This window comes from Marmota monax, unplaced genomic scaffold (assembly GCF_021218885.2).
Source record: "Marmota monax isolate L192 unplaced genomic scaffold, Marmota_monax_Labrador192_F-V1.1 WCK01_AAM20220418_F8-fsc00243, whole genome shotgun sequence".
NCBI classification, from domain to species: domain Eukaryota; kingdom Metazoa; phylum Chordata; class Mammalia; order Rodentia; family Sciuridae; genus Marmota; species Marmota monax.
In genome coordinates, this window is record NW_026694604.1 from 814,609 (window position 1) to 840,308 (window position 25,700).

The window sequence follows — 25,700 nt, forward strand, 5'->3', positions numbered from 1 at the left end:
ACTGCACCTGCCTTCATCCGTCTGCGGCTGCTAATCCGCTGTAACAGCTCCGTGCCCCCCATTCTATCTCCCCCTCGGCGGGCAGAGTTATCCTGTGTATTCGCCTTTAATAAGCTAAGCCATTCTGGCACCGTATTCACTGGTATCTGCTCCCACCGGGCCCGCCCCACGGGGTCTCCTTGTCAGCTCTCCCAGTGAACAGGGGATTTTGTGTTCAGCAGGGAAAACAAAGCTGTCCCAATAGGGATCCAGTTGGCTCTCTCTACGCTCCTCCAGGGAGAGCCAGCAGTGGACACGAACTGCAATTGCTGTCAACACGAAAGGGGGATTCAGATGAGCTAAGCTGGGGCTCCCTGGGAAGGTCATGAAAGAGAGGGACACTTGCAGTCCTGTCGCGTCCACCCGGCTGGTTGGCTGGCTGGTTAGCTAGGCTGGTTAAGCCAGTGCCCGTAAAGGACATGCTTGGAACCCAGGGGCTGCCCTGGCTTAGTCTGCCTACACCCCAAACTGCAGTCGCTATTGGGTAGAAAGCACTCTCTTGGGCCAAGATGAGGCTAAACTGCTTCCTACAGAGGAAAAAAAGGCCCTTAAGATTCACCCTCACATTCTGATGTCAATTACTGTAGCCCTGGTGACAGGTGGCCAGAGATGAGCCCCAGATTGGAAGAGTGATCCAAAAACATCTATGGGGAAGACTGCTTTCATGTTCCTTCTGAGCATATGAACTACATTTCCCAGTCATCCCTTGGAGTAGTGTGGTCACATGGCCGAGTTCTGGCCAATGAGATGTGGGTATAAGTGAGACCCCACATTTTGAGGCCTAGCACATAAAAATCTCCCCAAACCCTCCCAGCAATGATGCTAAGGCCCCAGATGGCACAGCCAAGTGACAGAAGGAGCGTGGGGCCCTCGATCCACCTGTGGGAAGGAGGCCATCCAATGAGGAAACCTGTGATGGCTGTTGTATCAGCAAGAAATAACTGACCACCAGGAATGTTTGTTTCAACACAGCCTGCCTGATCCACGCAGGGTTGTGAAATTCACAACATGAAGTGAATTAGAACAGCAGGCAGTTTTTTGTGATAGAATAGAGACAGAGATGAGTAGGAAAGACTGTCACTACAGAGTGGTCAGCTAAATGTGGGAAGGGGGACATGGGGACCCAAAGAGTAACCGGCAGGTCTTTCTTCAGTGTGGAACGGCAGAAAGGGAGAGGGGATGGAAAAAAACCACTGGTGCCAATAAAACTTTCCATCAAATTATCTGCCATGTAAAGTTGTTCTTGGGTATGAGAGGGGAACTGGTTTCAGGACCCCCAACAAACGTCAAAATCCTTGGATGCTCAAGTCCCTTATATAAAACAGCACGGTGTTCACATATAACTTAGGCACATCCTCCAAGTACTTTAAATCATCTCTAGGTTACTTATAATATCTAACCCAATGGAAATGGAATGCACATAATTGTTATACTGCATTGTTTGGGGAATAACAATAACAATAACAACAAAAAGTCTGTGCACGTAAAGTACAGATACTTTAAAAAAAAAAATTACATTTGATCTATGGTTGCTTGAATCCATGCAAGCAGAACCCACGGGGACAGACAGCCAACTGTCTAGCAGATGTGCTGGGTGTCCTGCCCAGACCCTTTACTGGCCCAGAGCCCCAATCCCCAGCTGCTGCAGGGCCAGGGCACATTTGCAGTCTTCTCTGAAGGCTTGCCTTTGACTGATGGACATTGCTTTGCTTGCAGGTATCTGGGAGGTTAAAAATGTCCCTCCCCAGGAGACAGTCCATAGCTAATGGTCAACAGATGTGGGTGAGTAGAATGGCCTGGTTCTTTTGCCTTTAAGCAGAACAACTTTTTTGTTTTGTTTTGTTTTGTTTTTGGTACCAGGAATTGAACACAGGGGCACTCGACCTCTGACCCACATCCCCAGCCCTATTTTGTATATTATTTAGAGATGGGGGTCCCACTGAGTTGCTTAGTGCTTTGCCATTGCTGAGGCTGGCTTTGAACTCACCATCCTCCTGCCTCAGCCTCCCAAGTTGCTGGGATGACAGGCATGTGCCACGGCGCCTAGAAAGCAGAACAACTTTGGCATGATTATCTCTCCAGAGCCCCTGTGGGATTAGGGCCGAGTCTATGTGTTTTCCCAGATTCTTCCCTGCCTGATCCTGCTTCTCCCCCTTCCTGGTTGCTCTGGAGAACACCTCCTCAATAAATCACCTGCCCAGGAATCCTTGTCCTAGGCCCCTTGAGGTACTAGGGAATCCAACCCAAGACACCAGGGTCCCCGATAGCCCTAATGAATGGCTGACCTTCTACTTCTTCATCCACCGCACCATAAACTGGCCAAAAACAGGAAGGAGGGCAGGAATGAAGTCAGGGTCAGGGTGATCCTGAACTATCAGGCCTCCCAAAGGATCCTGCCATCCCAGAGGGTTTGTCTTGTGAAGATGGAGGCTCCTATGAAGGCGTTAAGGACTGAAGATAGATTTCAGATGCTGATGTGGGACTTCCCAACCCTGGGGCTGGAGGAGGTGGTCTCCCGGGACAGCAGGAATGCTTGGCCAGAGAAATTAGGGCTGAGCCCCACAGGGGAAGGAAAGCAGCAAATTGAAGCCTAGCTCAGCTCGGGCCTAAGAAAATCTGTGTGTGTGTGTGTGTGTGTGTGTGTGTGTGTGTGTGAGAGAGAGAGAGAGAGAGAGAGAGACAGACACACACACACTAAGGATTGAACCCAAGGCCCCTCTACCTCCGAGTTCCATCCCCACCCCTTTTTTGAGACAGAGTCTCACTAAATTGCTCAGTCTGGCCTCAAACCTGTGATCCTCCTGCCTTGGCCTCCCGAGTTACTGGAATTATAGGCATGCGCTATTACATCCAGCAGGCCTGAAGAAAATCTTCAAGCAGTTTTCTTTAAAGCCCATTGCTCAAATATTCTTCAAATTTTTCATTTCCCTTCAGTGGGACAAATCTTTTCAAGCTTCCATGTCTGATTTCTTTCCTGCTTTAAAAAAAAAAATGGTTTGCTTGAGGCACCATGTGAAAGTGGGAACCCCACTTCTTCATCTGACCTAGAGCAAGTCACTGATCTCTCAACCTCAGTCTCCTCATCTGTTACATGTGGAGTCCGGGTTGGATTCCTCATCTCCCTATGTTCCTCCTGGTATCAAGATCCAGAATTCCAACTCCCCAGAGGCCTTTTGGACAATACTGCGCTTCAGAATATTTAACAATCGGCTCTCTGTGGGAGGAAAAATCAGCCGTGACTTGTACTACTTGCCAATTTCCAAGGTGTAAATAATCCCACCATGGCCACGTCTAAACCATCCGTGTGACACCCAAACTCAGAGTTGGAGCAAATGTACATCATCAGCCCTGGAGAGCCAGCGTGAGCAGGCACATACTGGCCCCACAACATCCCCGATTCTCAGTAACCTCTTGGGCAAGAGAAGTTCATTTTAGACCCCGGATCATTTCTGATCTCTGCAAACGAAAGGTTTTCACCTTCCTGGATCCCACAGTACGCTTTACTCTTAAGCAGAGATCACAAAACACTACAGATGACACTTGCCACAATCTTCCCTAGGGAGATGCTGGCATCTCAGAGGATGGAACCGGAGGGGGTGGTACCCAGTGTCCTCCTGAGATGCCAAGCACGGGGTTCCAGCTGAGTCAGGCTCAAGGCAGAGGCAGGGGACTTGCTGATATGGTCACACTCTGAGCTCTGGAAGCCAAGGGGGAGAGCAGCAGAAAGGACTATCTTGCTCAACAGGCAGTGGGGTGGGGGATGGTCCGAACATCACCCGGCCAGGGAGGAGGCAGCTAGTGACCTCCTGGCCTCCTAACTGTGAAGGTCTGGGTGCACCCAGGTGAGGCCCCCCAGCTACTGGGCAATCAGGCTCCTGATCTGGGCACCCTCCCTGGTCCGACTGTCCCACAGTCCCAACGCAGCTCTGAAAGAGCCCCATAGGCCACTCCCCGACACTGAGCCTAAGAGCACAAGGCTCACTCTGCCCACCAGGGCCGGCCCAGCTGCTGACGACAGATTGAGGGAGATGACAGAGCAGGATCCAGGCCCCCAGATTTTGAGCTGGGAGGGGATGGATGGGTCATTCAGCCCACCTCCTTCACTTCACTGAGAGCTGTGGGCAGCTTGCAGGACACCCACACTGGGAAGGGTGAAGCCCCCAGACCCCAGGAGCCTAAGAATGGATTGATGGTCCCAGCTGTTTTATTACTATCAAGTCTGGGTGGTTGGGGATCTGGTGGGTGATTTCATCAAAGGGCCCACGATGGGTGCTGCCCACCTTGGTTTGGGGGCTGCTGAGGTTCTATGGGGCAGACCCAGGACTCTAGGGAAACCCCAGGGTTTTGAGGCAGCGTTCTGGGCAGGGGACAACTCGGTATCCACCCCTGCCTCAGCCGGCTCTGCAGCCTGCACACTCCGCCCCCACCCAGCCTCTGCCAGCATGACAACTGTGTGACACAGAGGAGGGGTGCTGGGCTCTCCCATCTCTCTCCCTGACACCTGTCACTTGTCCCATCAGCCACCCCTGTTGAGTCCCCAGTGGGAAGAGTTTCCCCAAAGGGCTAAATATTCCGCCCCCACTGGCCCCTCTGGCCCTCAGCTCATCCCTTTACCCTGCTCCACTCTGCAAAGGCCCAGAGACAAGCAGCACAATGAAGTCCTGAAACCCACAATGCAAGGGCTTCCTTTGTGCTCCTCGGGGTGACGAGGCCCCTGGCAGTGGGGTGGGGAGGTGGGGCTCTCTCCTGGCCCTGGGCCTGACCTCTGCCCCCACCCTTTGTGCAGGTCCCCAAAAAAGGGGAGAGAGGGGAAGGGGGAGGGGAAGCCAGAGAAAAGGAAGGCGGCAGAAGAGACAGGGAGAGCCCACAAGGGCAGAGAAAGCAGAATCAGAGACGAAGGATCTAGAAAGATAGGAAGAAAGAAGGTGCTAGAGAGGAGTCATTCAGGCTGCCTAGAAGCAACCGAACCATCTTAAATTGATTGCTGTTTTTAGGTTCCCACTGGTCACATGTACCAGAGAGTCCACTCAGTTCAACCGAATACCTATGGAATCAGTCTGGTCTCAAGTGAGCAGGTCCCACTGTTTGGAAGAGCCCTGTGTCTCGTGGTTCCATCTCTGGTCTCCCTTCCTGGAGGAGGGTTTTGGACAGCTGAGTTCATGTCAGGACATCTAGGTTTAACCCAGTGGTTTTATAATCAGGGGCTGTCTGTCTCCAGGGGACATTTGGTTATCAGAGCTCCCCAGAGGGCAGGGTGCTACTCAACACGCAACAGTGTGCAGAACAGCCCTACCCCAAAGGATCCTTCAGCCTTGACACCAACAGCGCTGAGGTCGAGAAACCAAGGTTTAACCTTGGGGTAAAGGATTGCAGGTGATGCTCCGATAGGTAGCGAGTCTAGGTGGGAGGTCCTGGGCTCAGTCCCCAGCACCCAAAAAAAGAAAACCTTGGTTTAAATACCTTAAATAACTGCCCAGCTTCCATACCCTCCATCCCCACCAAGGAAACTTAAAAGGATCCCTGAGTGAAGCCAGGCATGGTGGCGTGTGCCTGAAATCCAAATGACTTGGGAGGCTGAACCAGGAGGATTGCAAGTTCAAGGCCAGTCTTAGCAACTAAGTGAAGCCCTAAGCCACTAGCAAGACTCTATCGCAAAAAATAAAAAGGACTGGGGATGGAGGTCGGTGATAAAGCATCCCTGGGTTCAATCCCCAGCAACCCCCCCCCCAAACACACAAAATAAAAAAGCTGCTTCCTGACTGCACTTCTTGGTCCCCTTTGTTGGAGGGTCCTCTTCCTCAGGGAGTCTCCCCTGATGAAAGCTCAGAGCTCATATCCTATGAACCACAAGGTGGGACATGGCACCACCTCTTCCTTAAGGGCATCTGAGGTTAATGATAACAGCGGGGACCACGTGAGCAGCTCTTTCCATTCTTACATCCTATATCACATTTACTGTATCTGCAAAAGCAGCCCGGGATGGGGATCCCTTTTGCATTTCTAAATATAATGATTTTGTATATCACGTCATTACAGAATATTTTAATAATGAAGCCACTGAGCACCCCAGCTATAAAAGACGTGTGAGGAACAATCAAGAAATTTTTGACTATGGGTACTAGGTGATATGAAAGAATTTCTTGTTCATTTGGTGAGGCGAGATAATCATATCGAGAAGATATTCTTACTTTTCAGTGCATTCTGAAATATTTAGGGGTGAGGGCTGGGGTTGTGGCTCAGTGGTAGAGTGCTCACCTAGCACGCATGAAGCACTGGGTTTGATCCTCAGCACCACATAAATGTAAAATAAAGATATTGTGCCTACCTAAAACTAGAAAATAAATATTTTAGAAAAAATATTTAGGGGTGAAATGCCATCATATCTAAACTCTTCTTTTTCAATTTTATCTTTTGCAGTACTGGGGATTGAACCCAGGGCTCTTCTACCACCAAGCTATATCCCCCTGCGTTTTTTTGTTTTGTTTTTTTTGTTTTTTAATTTTGAGACAAGTTCTCCCTAAGTTGCTGAGGCTGGCCTCCAACTTGCAATCCTCCTGCCATAGTCACTCCCAAGTTGCTGGGATTATAGGCATGTGTTTGAACTCTTCTTCAAAAGAATTTCAGCAGGGCAGGGGATGTAGCTCAGGGGATGCCTAGCACATATGAGGTTCTGGGTGAATCCCGAGCATCACCATCTCAAAACAAAGTTAAATTTAAATTTTTGTTAATTAAAATATCAGCAAGGTGATACCTTTGAAGCAAATAAAGTCAAGGTGAGGAGCATGGGGTCATTCCCCACTTTTGCTGAGATCTTTTTCATGACAAAAAGCTTCATAGAGTTAAATCCCACATGAATCCAGAACACACTAATTTCTAGTAAAACTCAAAATTGGGGATAACTTTCATTTTAGGTTTAAATGTTACCATGGAAAAAGAAGCAGGCCAACCAAAAGTTAAACTTGACCCCCTAGGAACGCTTGCTGGCTTAAAGATATGTACGTAACCTTCTAAATCCTCAGCTGCATCCATGTCACCTAACGAGTAACTGGTAAATGAGCCGGTCCATCTGTAAGTGCTGCAGCATCTCTCAATACTTTTGGAGAGAACACACGAATTTTATCCAGTAAATACACACGGGTTGGCACTATTAGCACTGGGGTGGGTCGTTCCTCGTTGTTGGGGCCATTCAGCACAATGTAGGACATTTGGCAACATTACTGTCGTCTACCCACTAGATGCCAGCGTGCGGCACCCTCCCCCCAAGTTGTGACAACTGAAAATATCTCCAGACAGTGCCAAATGTACCCCGGGGGAAGAGAACAGTCCCGGGTTGAGAACCACTGAAATTTATGAACACAATGAAACAATTTAATTGAAGTGCCCCGTAAACCAGTCTTTCCACCAATCAAAGTCAACTCTCCATGTGTCTTCTGCTTTCTGTTTTTGTCACTTGGCAATACACTGTATCTTTCCATTTAAATATCCTACAACATAATTACCTGGCTATGCCGTTATTAACTCCAACTCTACTGAAAGACGTGGAAGTCACTTCCCTCTTTGGATAGTATAAACGATGCTGTAATAATCATCTTTGCAGCTAAATCTTGCACACATCACTATTTCCTTAGGCTAAATTTCTAGAAGTGAACGGATGGGTCACAAATACCTTTGGATACACAGTGCCAAATCATCTTTCATAAAAGTGATACAAATTACCCTCCTATTGCCAGACTCTGGTGTTTCCCCAACCCTTTTCAACATGGAAAACACTTTATTCTTTTATAAATAGTGTCAATCTAGTAAGTTTTGAGGATGGACTCTCTTCATGATTACTAGTAAGTGTAACACTTCATATTCTTAACTGCTATTAGTATAAATTCTCTGAATTCCCAGTTTACTTCCTCAGCCAATTCTCTACTAGGATCTTTATTTCTTGTTGAATTGTAAAAGCTTTTTATTTATTGAGGACTTGAATTTTTTTATTTTAAATACTTTTTGTAGTTGTAGATGAACAGAATGCCTTTATTTTATTTATTTTTATGTGGTGCTGAGGATCGAACCCAGTGCCTCATGCATGCTAGGTGAGCACTCTACCATGAGCCACAACCCTAACCCTCACCCCTAAATATTTCAGAATACACTGAAAAGTAAGAAGTGCCTCACGCATGCAAGTCAAGAACTCTGCCACTGAGCTACAGCCCCAGCCCGAGGACTTGAATCTTTGATGCCACTGTCACAAATGTTTTTTCCTCAGCTTTTAGTTTGCCTTTTACTCTGCTTGGAAAGATTTTTGGAGTATGGAAGTTTTTCATTTAAATCTACTCAAACTCTTTCCCTTTAGAATTTCTGGCTTCTGTATCATGTCTGGAGAGCTTTCTTTACCCAGAGATGACACTGATATTCATGTGTTTTTTTTTTCTAGAACTTTTAGAATTCATGAAAGATCAATAAATCTTAAATCCATCGGTAGTATGCAGCGTGAAGTAGAAATCTGATTTTGTTATGTTTAAACGGCCAGGTTTCCCAGAAGCACTTATGGAATAATTCATCCTTTCCCTCATTGATTAGCAACCACAGATTTACCATATCCTAAGTTCTTCTGTTTACCTTTGAGTCTGTTTCTAGACTTTGGACTCAGTGTTGGTGATCTCTATTCCTATGCCAGTACCACACTAATTTAAATATCCTGTTGACCATATTTTAAAATATCTGGAAAGGCGAATCACTCTTCATTAGTCACCTTCCAAAAAATAATTCTTGGCTATTCTTACCCCTTTCTTTTTCTAGCCAGCCTGTAGGACCATCTCCTATCCAACTGGGATATTGACCAGAATTATGCTAAATTTGTGGATTATTTTTGGGAGAACTAACATTTTGACAGCTTTGAGTCTGGCCTTCCCCAGGACATGGCAAGACGATCCCCCCCCCCTTTTTTTTCCCCCGTCTTTGGCATCCCTTGGAAAAATCTTGTGCTTTGTTTATATACATCCTGTGCTTTCTTTGCTTGGTTTCTGTTTGCTATTTTTATTGCTATTCTAATGAAATTGTTCCATTATCATGAAAATGGAAACTGAGTACTCACTTTGGGGCCAGACCTCTCCCGTGTGCATTTCACTCCAGGACACCTTGGCGTAACTGTTCTCATTGCTAAGATATAAAGAAGTCACCAACCTTTGCCCATTCACTTTGGAATGGCCTCCCTGCAGAATTCTCGTTGGTTCTAACTATTTTCAGCTGACTCTCTGCCAGCACCTGTGTTTCCCATGCCCGCTCATTTTCTGGTATTAACTGATTCATCTGCCCTGTCACTCCAGCTGCCTTGTGACCAGAGAGAGAGCGCTTTGCCAAGCATTCTCCCAATTCCCAGAACCCACCACGGCAGCCTCACCTACCAATCACTCATGCTCATAAGAGGCCCTGGGCTGGAACTTGCAAAAACAGCTGCTTTGAACCAACCCTGTCTCCTCTTAGCTTCGGATCCCTCCTACCTCCAGCTGACACACGTTTGCAAGAAGAATAAACTGACCCTAAGTTGACCAAACAACATAACTTCTGAGAATCAGGATGGCCAGGGTGGTCAATTCTACTCAGATCCCAAAGCCAGGTGACCTTGGCCAGAATCTCAGAGATGCTTATTAGACTCCCGTGTCTCAATTTCTTCCTACATAATGATGGAACCCACCTCATACAGGTGGATGATTAAATGATATTAAGCATTCCTACCACTGAGTTTGCTTCATCCAGTCATTTCATATAAATGGAATCAAGCAACACGAAGCCGTGTGACTGATTTCTTTTCATTTAGCATGACGTTTTCGAGGTTCATCCGTGTTGTGGCATGTATCAATACTCAATTCCTTTTTTATGGCTAACGTTCGATTTTATGGCTCTGCCACATTTTGTTTATCCATTCACCCACACGGATCAACATTCAGGCCATTTCTGCTTCTTGGTTCTCATCAAGTTCAAAGCCTGACCTGATTTCTAGCCCTTAACTCTCTGCTTGTTCTGACACTCACAGCTGGAGGGCTAAGCAGAGGCCCCCCAAGCAGTTCCCTGGGTTCCCGCCTGCCTCGGGCAGCTCAGCCTCCCGTTTCCCAAGGTCTTCATCAAGCTGACTCTCCATACCTGACCTCAGGTCAACAACTCCCACCCAAATCCCACCTTCCTGGATGGAGGAGCCAGCAGAAAGGGTACCAGCCTGACAGAAAGGGTACCAGCCTGGCTCAACCCACCCTGACGCTGGCTGGTGTTTGCACTTTTTTGGGAGAACTAACATTTTGACAACTTTGAGTGTGGCCTTTTTTAGTTTGGGATAGGGCCTCACTATAAAGCCACTTTTTATGTGGCTTTGTTCTTCTCTGAGCACTCCCAACAGGCCACCACTGATTCAAAGAGATCATTTGCAGTATCTCACCTCACCCAACACCCAGCGACATCCTGCCCCTTTCACAGAGGAGAACTGGGCTAGGGCTCCCCACCTTAGTAACTCTTCCTCCTCCTGTCCTGCCCACCAACACCTCAGCGTCATTCAAGGGTTCATGTGTATGTCCCCACAGTCACCCCCCCATTCCCTAGCTGAACAAAGGCCTAAAACAGAACAGCCCACACTGACCCAGGTTGCAAGTTTTATATACACTCTTTTTTTTTTTTTTTCAATGTAAAAAGGGAAATGCTAAGAGGCCACCAGATGTGACATCTGAGGTCACCCCAGTACACACCTGCCAGCACTGAGCGCAGAGCTTCTCCCATAGGTTCTTCTGTAGGCCCTCAGTTCTAGAGTGCTTCCTCTAAGTTCCCCTGATGAGTGGCACACCGAAGCCCAGGCTTGGGGCCACTGGAGCAATTAGCCAAAGGCCCAAGTAGAGCCCCAAACGAGGTAGGGACAGCGAGAAGTCAGCTGGGGGCAGGAGGCCAGGCCCCCACTGAAAGGTGGGGGAAGCGCAGGAGCTGGACAGCTAGCTCCCCACGCCTGGCTCCACCTCCCACTCAAAGGCTGCCCTTCCTTCCTCGGGTTTTCTTTATTCCATTTCCGGGAAAGGCCCGGAGCCCGGGCGAGGGTGGGGTGGCGTCAGCTCACGTGGGTCCTGCGTGCCCATCCTGCACATCTCCGCCCAGCTCGGCCTTCAATGACTTCACCTGGAGCAGCCAGAAAGTGGCCACCAGCAGAACGTTTTTACCGAGGAAGGCACACCTGTTACCAATCAGCCCACGTGTGGCACATTTACCTCGCCCCCGGCCCGCTGCAAGGGATCGTGGGCCAAGTTGATTGTCAGAGGTGGAAGGGGAAGCAGCATTTGGTTCTGCAAACGGAAAAAATCTGGCAGGAGAAGAGGGTCATTCCCAGCATGGAGAGCCAGGCCTCAAGGGCCCCGGGAGCCCTTGGTCCCACCCTGCATTCTTCAAGGGAGGCAGAGGGTCCAAGTCCTCAGAGCCAGGGGAGGATCGACCCAGATCTGCTGGCTCCAGACCAGTGCTCCTCCCACTGAACCAAGTGGCCTCCACAAGGACAATTTGAAACTCAAGAACTTCCCTTGAGTTGATGGAGGGCTAGGGGTCCCTCTTGGAGCCATGGTGTTGGGGTCTCTACAACCAATAAGTAGGTGTGTGCCGGGGGAGCCTTGGACACAACACCGTTTATGAGTGGGGGTCCGTCCCTCCCTTCTGGCATCCTCAGCCTCAGGCCTCCCACAGCACTGTGTCCCTCACCGCCCTGCCCATGGCGGCTCACCTGCTAGCTCAGGGGGCAGGTAAAGAACATTCCCTGAGCAAGCTGGCCCTTTGGCAGGGGGAGGGGGGTTCAGGGTGAGGTTATGTCCATCCGCTTTTAGAACAAATTCTTGGCTTATTAATTCTCTCTTCTATTACACAGACAAAAGTAAATAAGCCTTTCTCAGGCAGCCTCTCCCGGGGGCCTTCCTTCCCTGCTCAGACAGAGCAAGAGCCGACAGGTTTGGAAGCACTGAGCTCCCAGGCCCCGCTTCCCAGGAGGCCTTCTTGGCCTCCAGCCCGAAGTGTCTGGGCTCACTGGGACAAGGCTGGACCAGCTTCTCTGCATAGGAGGATCCACAGGCCAGCATTTGGGTCCTGGGGTTGGCTCATGCTCTCCCAGGGCAGGTCAGCAAAGGTCAAGCCAAAGCTCCAAGCTCCAAACATGTTCTTCCCTGCTCCTTTTAGAGGAATGTTTATTTACTGCCTGCTTCAGTTAAAATCATATTGATAAACCTTCAGAAAGAACAAAAGCAATGAACAGTCACAAAATCAAAAGAAGTCAGAAGCTGGGTGTGGGCGGCACACACCTGTAATCCCAGCAACTCAGGAGGCTGAGGCAGGAGGATTGCAAGTTCCACGCCAGCTGGGAAACTTAGCAAGACCCTGCCTCAAAATAAAATACAAGGGCTGGGGATGTAGCTCAGTGATAAAACACCCCTGGGTTCAACCCACCCATCTAAAAATAAAAGTCAGAAAAATTGAATAACCAACAGAGAACTGTTATGGAAGACATTCTCAAGAGGATTCTACTGATGTTTAGAAGTGCTGTTCACAGCCAGGTATCGGGGCACACACTGGTAATCTCAGGGACTCAGGAGGTTGAGGCAGGAGGATTGCAAATTGGAGGCCAGCCTGGGCAACTTAGTGAGGTCCTATCCCAAAATAAAAAGGCCTGAGGATTTGGCTCAGTCGTGGAGTGCCTGCCTAGCCTGCATAAGGCTCTGGGTTTAATCTACAGCCCTTCCCTACCCCGCCAGGAATCTCACAGAACTGAGAACCTTGGATACCAGCTTTTATCTCTGTGCTACACCCAGACTTTATACCATTTCTAACAGCCTGTGTGGACATCTCGGGAGATATTTTTCCTACTTCCCCTCACCTATCTCATTTTCCCATTTCTGATTTGGAAGAAAAAGCTGAGAATTGTTGCAAAAAGCTCTAAGAAGTCAAATTGTAAGGTCTGGGAAAATGGGAGGAGACAGAGAGATCATTCAGATCTGTCCTGCCCTGGGGTGAGCTGTGGACACAGCCCCTTCATGGCCCCCACAGCCCAAGAGCTTATCCATGTTGAGTCTCACTCAGGTACATCACTCTCACTTATGATTGGCCAAATGATTGCCAAGTCATGGTGGTATCAAGAATCAAGATTCTGGGGCTGGAGATGTGGCTCAGTGGTTGAGCATTTGCCTGGCAACTGTGAGACCCGGTGTTCAATCTCCAGCACGGCAAAAAATAAAATAAAAAAATTCATTTAAGATAACAACATGGGTATGCAAGTTCCCCCACACCTTCTTGTAGTCCTATCTAATGAAAGGTTCCCAGGGGTATCCTTGCTGGGGACTCTTCCCCTCCACCTCCAAGTATACCAGTGCAGAGAAGTTGTGGTGACTGAGGACCAGGACTCTGGTCCTACGTACTGAAGGGCCTTATGTGTGCCCACAGCCAGGGCTGAAATACCTTTCTTGTGCCACAGAACCCTGTGGATCCTATCTCAGAGTAGTATTTTTTCCATGCTAAAGTAAAATACAGAGAGTTGCGACTTAGTGACCGTTCAGCTTAACAATTTTCAACTTTATGATGGTGCAAAAGCAATGTGTATTCATAGAAACCACACTCTGGATTTTAAATTTGGATCTTTTCCAGGACTACACCGTCAGACCCTTGTGACACTGGGCTGCAGCAGTGAGCTCCCTGTCAGCCTCCCGTCTTCAGGGGAGACGAACGCTTCACAGCAGGTTCTGTGGCTGAGCTACGTGTTCACCGGGTTAAGAGGATTCGGTGCATTTTTAACTTACGATATTTTCAACTTCCAATGGGGTTTTCATGACATAATCCCATCCTGCATCAGGAAACGTCCGTACATAGGAAATTGACATCACTGAGTACAGCTGCCCAGATACCTTAAAAACCCCCAATCCAAGGTACAGGTACATTATGCACATCTAGGTGTGGGTCTAGTCACTTCTGTAATTTGGAAGCAATCACGCACACACAGACAAGATTCCACATATCTGCAATCAACAATAATGCCATGTGAACACCGTTGTGCTTTCTGTGCATGGCCTGGTCACAGGCACTGTCAATGAGCTGTGGTCGGAGGCCCGCCTCCATCATGGAGGAAAGGCAAACTCTTGAGTGAGAGGTGGAAGAAAGTGAAGATGTGACTCTCTTCCCGTCTGGGCTCACAGGTGCCCTGAATTCTGTGTGTGGACGCTGTGTCCAGGAACTCCTGCCTCAGCCCTTGCTCCTCAGCAGCCCTGGAAGGAGTAGCTCCTATGCTGTTGGGTTGACCAGCCTCACCTCGGTAGGCCAATAGAAGGAGCTCAATTTTTAAGGTTCTGACCCGGCTGGGGGTTACAGAGGCATCTGGGCCTTCTAATATCCCCCTCCCCACTTCCTGTCCCACCAGAGAGCAAAAGTGACCAATAGAAACTTACCTTCAGGCTCCTCCACACTGCTGGCTGCGGTGGTTGGCGGTGCTACGGGAATCTCTTTTTGAGGTTCAGGATGGAGAGGAGGAGAAAACAAGGTAAGAAGATATTATTTTTGAGCTTGGAAAGAGAATGAGCTGAGCACAGCCTCCTCCCAAGCTCCCTGGAACTATTCGTCCCTTGCGCAATCCACAGTTCCAGAAAAGGGAAAAGGAGCGAGCCCGCAGAGGGGCCCCCGGGGGGGGGGGGTCCTGGGCACATCGTCCTGTTCTCCTTTCCCTTCACCTGGCACAGATGTCATGGCTACTGGTTGTCAAGGAGGGACAGGAGTGGGGAGAAGCACAAGGGAACTGGTGGCATGGGAGGCTGGCCCTGCACCCAGGGCCTGACCTGTCAGTCCTCCTCAGGTCTGCTGTATGTCATCAACTTCGATCAGCCCCACGGGAATACCCAGGCTTGGGGAGCAGGAGTCACCTGGAGGAGGCAGGGTTTGCTCCTTGAAAAATGGGTGGAGGACAACCTCGGTGTGGAGCCAGATCTTGCTCTCTGTGACCTTATTAGCAACCACTACAGCAGCGCATTAGGAACCTGGGACCTTGGACCAGGCCATTTCTGAGCCCTATAGAGCTAGATGGTCCCAGCAGAAATCTTCCGGAGGCACCATCTCCATAGTCCAGTCTAATCTCGCTAGTCCCTGAATTAGGCTGGGGCGATGGCCACAGAGCCACACTGGCCACCCAACCTCTGTGTCAGGTGCTCATGGACATCCCAGGATGGAACCCTGTGGCTGCGGATGTAGGTGGGCATGCTCTTGGTCCAAGTCTGATACACCAGCTCCTGTGAGCTTGGTCTTTCCGCTAGGGGATCTAAAATATGGGTTCCAGTCCTTCCTGAACGTCCACAGAGTCCCTGAATCCCTTTAAAAGGGAGTTCAAAGGTTGGGGGTGTAGCTCAGTGGTAAAACCCTTGCCTAGTACATGTGGGGGTTCCATCTCCAGCACTGAAATAAAAAAAAGGGGAGACCTCATTTCTTCTCCCCACCTCCACGTTTTCATAACCCCAGATTTCCTCCTGCCTTTCTAAAAATTTTATTTGGTTTAGAAACTGGTCAGAACTGTGGATGGGACCAACACAGCTGGCCTGTCCCAGAAGCAAAGGGCCCCATCTAATTGGGACAGGTGATGTGTACAGTGTCTAAGGTTCCCACCTGCTGGAGGAGGGGTTGTCTGTGAGGTCTACGGGAAATGCTCAAGGACACCCTGGTGGCTGCTGGTGTCAGGGGGTCCCCAGCACCCAGACTTGTGAGACCCCCCAACTCTCAAGTTGTTCCAAGTCCCTCATGACTGACCATCGTCGTCACCAGAGCCTACCCAGAGCTAAGACACAATGGGATCTGAAATACAGGTTGGCTGTCCTCCCCTGAAATGGGCCAGGTAGTAAATACCGTGGGCCTGCAGGTCTCTGCTACAGCAATTCAACTCCACCGTGAATAGCAGCTGCAGTGCGGCTTTATTCCAATAAAACTTTATTTATGGACCCTGAGCTTTGAATTTCACGTGGGTTTTTTTTATATATATATATGTCATGAAACATGATTCTTCCTTTGATTTTTCTGTGACCATTAAAAAAGGTACAAACCAGTGAGCCAGGCCATACAAAAGCAAGCAGCAGCCAGCTCCCCGGGCCCAGAGCTTGCCAACCTCTCTCTCCAGAGAACCAAACTCTGCTCCTGGGACTCGGCCTCGTTCGCTGGGATCCGCTCCCTTTCCTGCCCTCCTTTCTTGGCTTGGTCAGCCCTCCCCAGGGAATCATCAGGCTGAGGAAGAGGCTGAGATGGAGCCAGCTCCCAATTAGGCTTGGCTCTCCAACCAGGGCTAATTCCCTGCTTGTCGTGCCAGCATGACCCTAGCAGATGTAAAACACTGAAACCCTCTGAGCCAAGGCTTCTGAGTGACCCCTGCCATCCTGCTCACACCCCTCTTCATGCTCCAGCAACTCAAAGGCTGAAAACTTGAGGCCCCATGGGATCCCTGGGACCCCTCAAAAGTGCTATGATCCTTCATAAGGACTATGGGTGCCGTGCCCAGAGGCTGTGACTAACTCTCTCAACGGCCCTGGGATTTAAGTCCTTTTTGTACTGAATGCACTGAGGCAGGGGAATATTGGGGTGTCTGTAGTCAGAAGCGCCCCCACCAGGTCTGGGGTCAAGGCGGGATGTGGAAATGGGACCCGCGCTGGAGAGTGGGGCTTGTTTCTCAGGAGCCAGAGACTTGTGTGTGTGTCAGGACAGAAGGCCATGGACAGGCTGGCTCTGCAGAGCCAAGCTCGGGGTCTCCCACAGGGTCTCAGTGAGCCCTCGGCATTGAATGCAGAGATACTCACCACTGATAGCAACAATCAGCAAACCCACAGGGACCCCCCCGCCTAAGCCAAGGATGGGAGAAAGAGGAGCTGGCACGTACTGATGCAGGGTGCAATGGGAGAGCGGCTCTGCTGGTAGCCCTTGGCACAGCGGTTGCAGGTGATGCCCGTCACACCATCCTTGCAGGGACACTGGCCAGTGGTTTGGTTGCAGGTCTTGCCAGCGGCGCCCACGGGGTGGCAATCACAAGCTGCGAAGGACACACAAGAAGAAAGTCAGAGGGGTCCCTCCCTACCCAGGAGCACCCCCTGGATCCCACTCCAGGGGAACATCGGGGGTGGGAGGCAGGCCCGGCCAAGCCCACACCTGGTCCAGAAGCTCTGGGACTGGTTGGCTGCCAACCAGGAAATAAGGAATGAAAATCAGAGTGAACCTCCCTAAAAGGGCTGTTTTGGCAATAGCAGAGGGAAGCTGGGGAGTCCTTCTGAAACTGCAGGAAGAAAGACTATATTAAATACGTTTTCAAGGGCTGGGGGCTGTAGCTAGCTCAGCATACAGTGGGTGCTTGGTATGCACAAGGCCTTTGGTCCGATCCCCACCAAAAAATAAATAAATACAAAAATATGTCTTCAGGAAGGAAGAGCCCCCACAGCCCCAGTCATGAATGGATGGGGGAGTTAGAACTTCGAGGTACACCTTCCCTTGACAGAGTAAGTTCATGCGTTTTCACTCTCTGCCCTCAACCGCTCTTGGCTCTCAGGCTTCTTTGCAGACCCTCTGGGTAAACAAGTGGGGTCTGGGGCTCATACAGCACTAGAGTCGGTAGATCAGAGGGGAGGCCCAGGGAGGAAGCTTCTAGGCTGCTCTTCCTGCCTCCTTGGTAGCCAGGCATTCACAGCTTGGGCTTCCAGATCACAAAACTCACAAACTGCAGCACTAGAAAGGGTCACGATGATAATGTGATGTAGAACCCTGATTAAATGTGCAAAGACTGGAGGTACAGGAACCTCCTGGGGCCTCACAGGAAGGCCATAGCCAAGCTGGGAGAAGATGTAAGGCCCCTGATTTTCGGGCCAGGGGTTATGGCATGGGAGAGCAGGCCCCACGCCCCTCCTCCTGATTCCAAAGGGGTGGAGGGTTGCACCCATCTCCTGCCACATCTGAGGCTCCCTTGCTGTGTTCTACAGACCCATTTTCAGTAATGAAGAAGCCAGAGGACTTTCCAGGGGACATCTCCACCAACACCACAATGCTCTGGGCAAAGACAGTTTGTCCAGCAGGCAGGGGACATCTACCTGACCAAGACAGTGGACTGAAGGTGGACAGGGAGGAGAAGAGAAGGTGAAGGAGGCAAATATTCTGCCTGTCCCCTTGCCCTGAGGAAGCCCCGAGAGGGTGGTGGGTGGCCTGTGGCAAGGCATCCTCCAGCCACTTCAACGGTGCCACAAGCTGCTGTGTGCTTCTGTCCCCAAGGGAATAAATATATCCAGGAAAATAAGTGAGAACAGAGATCCTTCAAGAGCTAAAGGGGACGTCTCCAGGGATCCCAGCTCAGTGTGAGGGCACGAGTCTGCAGATGAAAACACAGCCTCTCCCAGGGGCCTCGGCCCAGGAGTGGTCAGTGGGGCGAATTAGTGGTCAGTGGGGGAGGGAAGAAGGAAGCCAAGGAAGCAGAAAGGAGAAGGTAAGGCACTCGTTACTGCAGTTGTTTTCAAATATGGAAAAGCTTCCAGAAGCACCGGGGTGAGGGAGCTGACAGGGTGCCCCGGTCAAGACAGAGGAGGGCAAAGGCCTGAAGGACGGTGGACCTGCTGGCTCCTCACAGCACAGGATCCACGGGAGGTGCTGGGACCAGTCCCATCTCATCAGGACATTGTCTTCTGACATCGACCCTAAATTCAAATTCATACTCTATTATTTGTTTTTAATTAAGTTATATAAAAAAAGACCCAGATTAACGGCCCATGGGGGCATGGTGACCATGATGCTGGTGGGGAAGGGCTGGTGGGAGGGGGCCTTTGACTTTCCCTACAGCCTCTTAAGTCCATCCCCATGAAGGATGGGGTGACTGCATGGGCTCATTTCTAAGTTGGCCATGTGAATGTTGGGGGGCCATAGCACATGGTCCCCTAATCTCAAACCCCTGATGTGGGCGTGGGCACCTGGCAGACGGGGACTACAGGGGCTCATGCCAGCTGACCTCCCTTGGCCCGCTCCACGAGGCTGCTGGTAATCCTCAAATTCACGCCAAGACCTATTCCGCTCGGTGCTGATGGAATACAGCTGTGTGCCAGTACATTTTAGATCCTCGAACTTGACCCAAGAAAGGTCACAAAAGGTTGCTCTATTGCTGAAGAGCCAAGTCACACACGGGCACCACCATGGCCCGGGTCATCTCTGTCTTGGTGGAAGCTGGATAGAGGCCACAGAGGACCGTGCCCTGTTCTCATCCGTGGCCTCGCACAGCTGGTGGCCTGCCCTGCTGCCTGGAAGGGACCAGGCACCAGCTGAGGTCTGCTGCAGCCCGGGGCCATCCTCAGCAGAGGCAGGCGGCTCTGTGTCTGCTCTGGGCAGCCGGCACTTCCCAACGGTCCGTTGTTTGATGAAACACGAGCTGATGCTGGCTGCTGGCTTTCCAGATCTTTCTCCCTCCCAAGATTCTGCAAAGACTCTGTCTGGTCTGAGACAGCAGGCTGGTTATGCTTCCACACCCATATCATTGTTCTAGGAGGAGAAGTCATGAGGGTCCCTAAGGCCACTCAAATTGGGTCCAGGTCAGCATAGAAGTGAGGTAAATGGAGATCTTTTCCTCTATCACCAGGCTTCATTCTGTCCATGACAGAACATCCCTCCCTCCAGCAATAGCACCCCACTGGGGCTCCTGCAGCCCACCACTGAACATCCATGCTCTCACACACCCTGTCTCCTCAGGTCCCTACAACAACTCTGTGAAACTGGCACGGCTGTACAGCGAGGAGACCACAGGCTGGCGAGGAAGTCACAGGAGACACAAGGCTGTGCAGAGATGGAAATGGCCTGGATCTCTGAGGGGACACCACTCAGGCACCTTACCCTCTCTGGATGTCCCCTCTGCACTTCTTGTTCTTCCAGGAGAAATAAGCTCTGATCTATTTCATCCAATAGGAGCGGGCTTTCTGTTACTTGCAACCAAATGCAATCCTAATAGAGACCTGTATTGCTCTCTGGTTGAATTTGTCGCCCCAAAGCCAAACACACTTTCCCAAAATGCCCAGGAATCGGGATGGCCCGAATTGCACCCTCTGTGCAAAGAAGGGTGATTTTTCAAAGTATGGGGAGAGTGGACAGATGACAATGTCCCCATGGTGTGTTCTTCTATAGCTGGGAAAAGAGACATCTGACCGTCAATGTCAAAGGAAGAGATTCTGAGCCCAGTGGAGCCCCAGGACTTGGCCTTAGGAAGAGAGTCGAAGCATTCTTGTTGTGGTCTCTCCTCCTAGAAATGGAAACACACACACACACACACACACACACACATATCTCAGACACAAACACACAGATTCCTACAAGCTCACCCACAGATACACACACAGAGCCTCAAGAGGGCAGAAGGCAGAGGGCAGAGGGGTGGAGTGAACAGGGGGGGAAAAGGAAGTGAGGTAAATGGAGATCTTTTCCTCTGTAGGGAGCTCTGGTGAGGAGGATAAATAGAGAGCATTGCTGATTCTTCTGAGAACAAGGTACAGGTCACAACACCGCCTGCCACAGGAAGCTCATCTGGGGACTCTCATTTCCCTAGAAGTTGGCCACTTTTTTCCAGGAGGAAGTCAATCCTTTCCATAGCAGGTCACCCTGTCTCCATGGGGCGGGCAGCACCTGGTCATGGGAAATGATCTACCAGAGGGTTTTTTTTTTTGTTTTTCCATAATGAGAAAGGTGAGCCCAGAAGGAAGCCCAGGTTCCTGAGAACTTGGTGGGATCGGATTTCCCACAAACTCGGCTGGCTGCAGAGCCTCCCAGTGAAGCTGAGAAGCTGAGAACCCAGGCTGTCCTTGCTCGGAGTCATCAGACAGGGACACACAATTTGGGGACCTAAATGGTTTCAGATGGGCAACAGGTGACCCAGGCCTATTCCTGCCCTGACAGTTACCCTGGGTTAGTACCTCCTAGATCCTCAAAGCTCCATCAGATAGAGATTCCCTTAGGTCCTCAGAGTTCAAAGTCCATTGTGGACTCCCATCAGGAGATCTGGCTATTTTTACTGAGGATCCTGGCCCCAGGGGCTCTTGGGATCAGGCTGGACCCTCCTATGGCAGCAATATAGTGCATCCTTTTGGAGGAGAAAGGAGCAGGCTCAGCACCAGTCCCTCTGGAGCTGGGGAGACAAACCGACTCCTCGGACATCATTCCAGGCCTCCAGCCAGTCCTGCAAGACAGCTTTTGGCCAGTATCATGTTAGAGGCTGAATCCACACCCCATCCCCCAGAAGCTGAAGTCCTAACCCCTCTTACCTATGAATGGGATATGCTTGCACACAGGGCTGCTAGGGTTTGGATTTAGAACGTCCCCCAACAAATCATGTGTGTCAGGTGGGGAGAGAGTGGTCATGAGGGCTCTGATCTCAGTGGATTAATCCATTGGTAGCAGAAAGGCCCACCAGCAGGTAGGACCCAGTTGGAGGAAGCAGGCCACGGAGGGCGTGCCCTGGAAGAGTACCTCTTCTCTCCAGTGCTCCCTCCCACCCCCAACACCTCTCTCTCTCTGCTTCTGAGTTACCGGGAGCTGAGCAGCTATCCTCTGCCACCCCTTCTGCCACGATGCTCGGCCTTACCTCTGGCCCAAAGCAGTGGAGCTGACCAACCATGGACTGACTCCTCAAACTGTGAGCCCAAATAAATCTTTCCTCCTTTAAATTGCTCTTGTTGTATAGTTTGGTCACAGGGATGGAAAGCTGACCGGCCCAGGGTCTTTAGAAAGATAATCAAGACCATGAGAATGGGCCCTCATCAAACATGACTGGTGTCCTCAAAACAGAGGGTGTTGGGGGTCTGTGGTTGTGGCTCAGAGGTAGAGCATTCGCCTGGCACGTGTGAGGCACTGGGTTCGATCCTCAGCACCGCATAAAAATAAAATGAAGATATTGTGTCCACCTAAAACTAAATGAATAAATATTTTTTTTAAAAGAGGGTGTTGGGATACAGATCCAGAGGAAGGAAGAAGATGGCCATCTACGAGCCACAGAGAGAAGCCTGGGGCAGATATCCTTCTCTCACAGCCCTCAGAAGGAACCAGCCCAGTTGGCATCTTGACCTTGGACGTTCAGACCCCAGAACTTCAAGAGAACCAATCTCCGATGTTTAAGTCACCAGGTCCTCAGCACTTAGTTATGGAAGACTGTGCTAAGCCTCAGACAAGCCTCTTCTTCCCTAGGACTCCCCAGGCCAATCCTTGAACTCCTGTTCTGCCATTGACTCATCAGCCTGGGCTACCCTGTGGAAGGTACCGTGTCGAAGATGTCACTTTTGCTGGGGGAGAGAGAACGATCAATGATGAAGAGAGGGTCAGCATCACCAGAGAAAACCAAGAGCTGGAAGCTTCCTATGTCCTTGTACCTCTTGTGCACAAGTTGGGCCTCTTGGAGGAAGTCTGGTGTCTGTCTGTCTGTCTGTCTGTCTCTCTCTCTCTCACACACACACACACACACATGCAGAGGTGGCATTGAACAGAGGACAGACATCAGCCACAAAGGGGTATTTCAGCACATATTTCTTCTCCATTCTCCCAAAGAAGGTGTGAAATGTGGGCAACCAAGAGCTGGCCAAGGCTGTCTGGGCATCTGGAAAGGAGGGGCCTAAAGTAATGTATGGGGAACACATGGGAAAGGCAGAGCAATGGGGTGGGGGGGTTCAAAGGGGCCAGGGAAGGGGGAGCAGATGTTGACCTGGAGGGACTGTTTGCTCTCTCTCTCTCTCTCTGAATTCAGAGCTATCGATGAATGGGAAATGGAAACAAAGAGGCCCAAAGAAAGTAACAGAAAATCTGTATTAGTCCATTTTCCGTTGCTATAATAAAATACCTGAGGCTGGGTATTCTGTATTTATATAATATTGACAAGGTCTACGTGTAGGAAGTCTGTTGAGACCGACCTTTGTCAAATGCATTTGAGATTCATCCATAGTGTCGTGTGAATTGATAGTTCCTTTTCATTTCCAAGTAGCATCCCTGGATACGAACACTTCCCATTTCTCTTTTCTATTCAGCCATCAAAGTGCACTGGGGTTGCTTCCAGTTGGGGGCAATTCATTATGAATAACGCTGTTATAAACATCCGTGTACAGGTTTTTATGTGAGTCTACGTTTTCATTTCTCTTGGATTATTTCCTAGGAATGGGATTGGCGGGCATGACTACAGATGGATGTTCAGCTTTATAAAACTGCCGTTTTGAATTCCCACCAGCAATTAGAGTTCCAATTGTTTCTTGTTCTTGCCAAACGCTTGGAGTTGCTAGTACTTTTAATTTTCACAGAATATTCTCTCTTTGTGTCTCTAATTTGCATTCCCTTAACGACTTCAGAAACCATCTATTTATCTGCCATCCATTCATCTGGGTGTGTTTGAATATTTTTTCCATTTTTATTTATTTATTTATTTATTTATTTATTTATTTATTTATTTATTTTTGTTTTCCTGTTGTTTCTAGAGTTCTTTACCTATTCTGGATTCATATTCTTCATTGGATATGAGATGTGCAAGTATTTTTCTCCCCATCTGTGGCTTGTCTTACAGAAGGTACTTCTTAAAAGGAAAGTCAGATATATGCCTTAAGTCACCCTTAAAATGTCAAATGCACTTGAGATTCATCCATAGTGTCCTGTGAATGGATAGTTCCTTTTCATTTCCAAGTAGCATCCCTTGGTATGGACACATCCCATTTTGCTTTTCTATTCATCCCAGTTTGGGGCAATGGGTCCAGTGGCTTCCAATGCTTTTTTTTTTTTTTTTTTAAGAGCTATGGTTATACACAGTAGTTAGGTTCATCCCCGAAAACTCATACATGCATAGAAATCAATTTCAGTTCACGACGGCTTCCAACACTCTTCATTTGAGACCCCGCTGCTCTTCCCTAGACTCTGATGAGCGGACCCTGCCCAGCATGGCCTCCCTTCCCTACTGACCAAGAGCCCACCAAACTCTTTCTGCTCTCAGACTTTGGGACTACCTGGGAAGCTCTTCCCTTGGTTTACTTTTTGGACTGTGTTCTCCTCCTACGCCAGGGCTCCTCGTAAACACCTTGTCCTCAGAGACCCCGGGCCAGGTCATCTTGTAGAGCAGCTTTGCCCTACTACTTTTCTCTTTCCTCTCAGTTTCCTCCATATATAACTCACCACATTCTAAAATTACCTTCTCTTTTCTCCTTTGTGATTGCCAACCCCACCCCCACCCCACCAGAAAGTGAGCTCCCAGGGACTGAGTCTGTCCTGGTCGCCGCCACCACTCTTGGTGCCTGACACGCAGTAGGTACTCAGTAAACACTTGAGGAGTCAATGAACAGTCTCCCTAACCATCTGAATCTAACTCAGAGCTAAGCTGCCGCCTTTTCCACAGGGAAAGGCCCTTGGGTTTACCCTGAGCATCTGGAGAGAAGAATGAGGAGGCAGAGGAATGATAATCCCCCTCACATCCTAGGTCAACGAGGCCCCAGTCTCCACTCTGAAATTCCCCATGCTAATGAGAGGAGCGAGGATCACTGAAATCCACAGATAATCCCCAAACTTCACTTCAGCTGTCTGTGTCAAGCTCCTCCGCAGCGAGGAGTCCCTCTCCCTCAGCAGTGGCTAACGAGGCACAAAAGAATAAATGTCTCAAGTTGCGCCCGGAGCCTTTCCCCTGCCACTTTCGGATCAAGGTGCAGAAGGCAGGAAATGCAGGGGGGAGGGGAGCCCCCTAATCCCAAGATGAGTTATTTGACCCTCCCTGATCTAGTTAACCATAGTCTCCCTGCACCTGTTCTATAGCTGAGGCAAAAAGCACAGGTCCTGCAAATGGTTCCGAGAGAGAGAGAGAGAGAGAGAGAGAGAGAGAGAGAGAGAGAGAGAGACAGAAAGACTGCACACACAGGCTAGAGGTGGAAGGCAGGGGCTGGAAACAGCCAGAGTACCTGATCTGTGTGGCAGGACAGGGAAGGACAGTCCCTCCCTGCGTCAACTGCTAGCCTGGTGTGGTCAGGATGCCCCTTGCATGCCGTCTGGTCTTTCTGACTGGCACTCTCAGAACCCCATTTGGACATGCACAGCCTGTCCTCACCTCTGCTTGAGGTTCCACAAGCAGCTGCTGGCCACATCTCTGTGGCTTGATTCCTTTATCAATTTTGTTCCCAAAGCGTGTGCAACAGCATTAGGGCAAATCCTTGGGGCCCTGCCCAGTCCTGTGAGAATTGGCCACAAAGTCCACACAGGGACTGAGCCCTTGCAGAAGGGGAGTCTGTTCTCCCAAGCCCCTCTCTGCCCAAGGAAAGAATAAGAAAGTTGGAGAGCCGAAAGAAACCTCTACACCTTGTGTGTACTCTGACTTCGTGGAAGGTTCTCGCATCTCCCTTTTCTTTGATTTGAACATTTAATCCTAACAGTTAACATGGGTGGAGCAGATACTTTGTGCGAGACTATAGCACCCCAATAAATCTGCATCATAACACTAGGAGGGAGAAGGGACGGTTACTATCCCCATTTTCAGATGAATAAACCAAGGTAGAACTTGAACCCTGATCTGGATAATTCCAAGTTCAATGCTATTAAAAGCTTTCCACCCGGAGCCCATCTGATGGGCTCCACCTGGTGCTTTCCTGGTGGCAAAAGCCCAAAAGACACTATTTCCCAAGTAAAATGTCCTCAACACTCTT

General features: G+C 49.8%; 1 protein-coding gene across 1 annotated transcript in view; it reads right to left on the minus strand.

Annotated features, from left to right (window-relative positions):
- The window catches only part of Ntn1 (netrin 1), a 176,761-nt gene that overhangs the window by 34,053 nt on the left and 117,008 nt on the right, over nt 1-25,700 (minus strand). The window contains exons 4-5 of the mRNA XM_046422151.2: nt 16,925-17,074; nt 14,469-14,522 (exon numbers count right to left, since the gene is read on the minus strand). Of these exons, the coding sequence (XP_046278107.1) occupies nt 14,469-14,522; nt 16,925-17,074 (204 nt within the window). The remainder of the gene's footprint in view (nt 1-14,468; nt 14,523-16,924; nt 17,075-25,700) is intronic.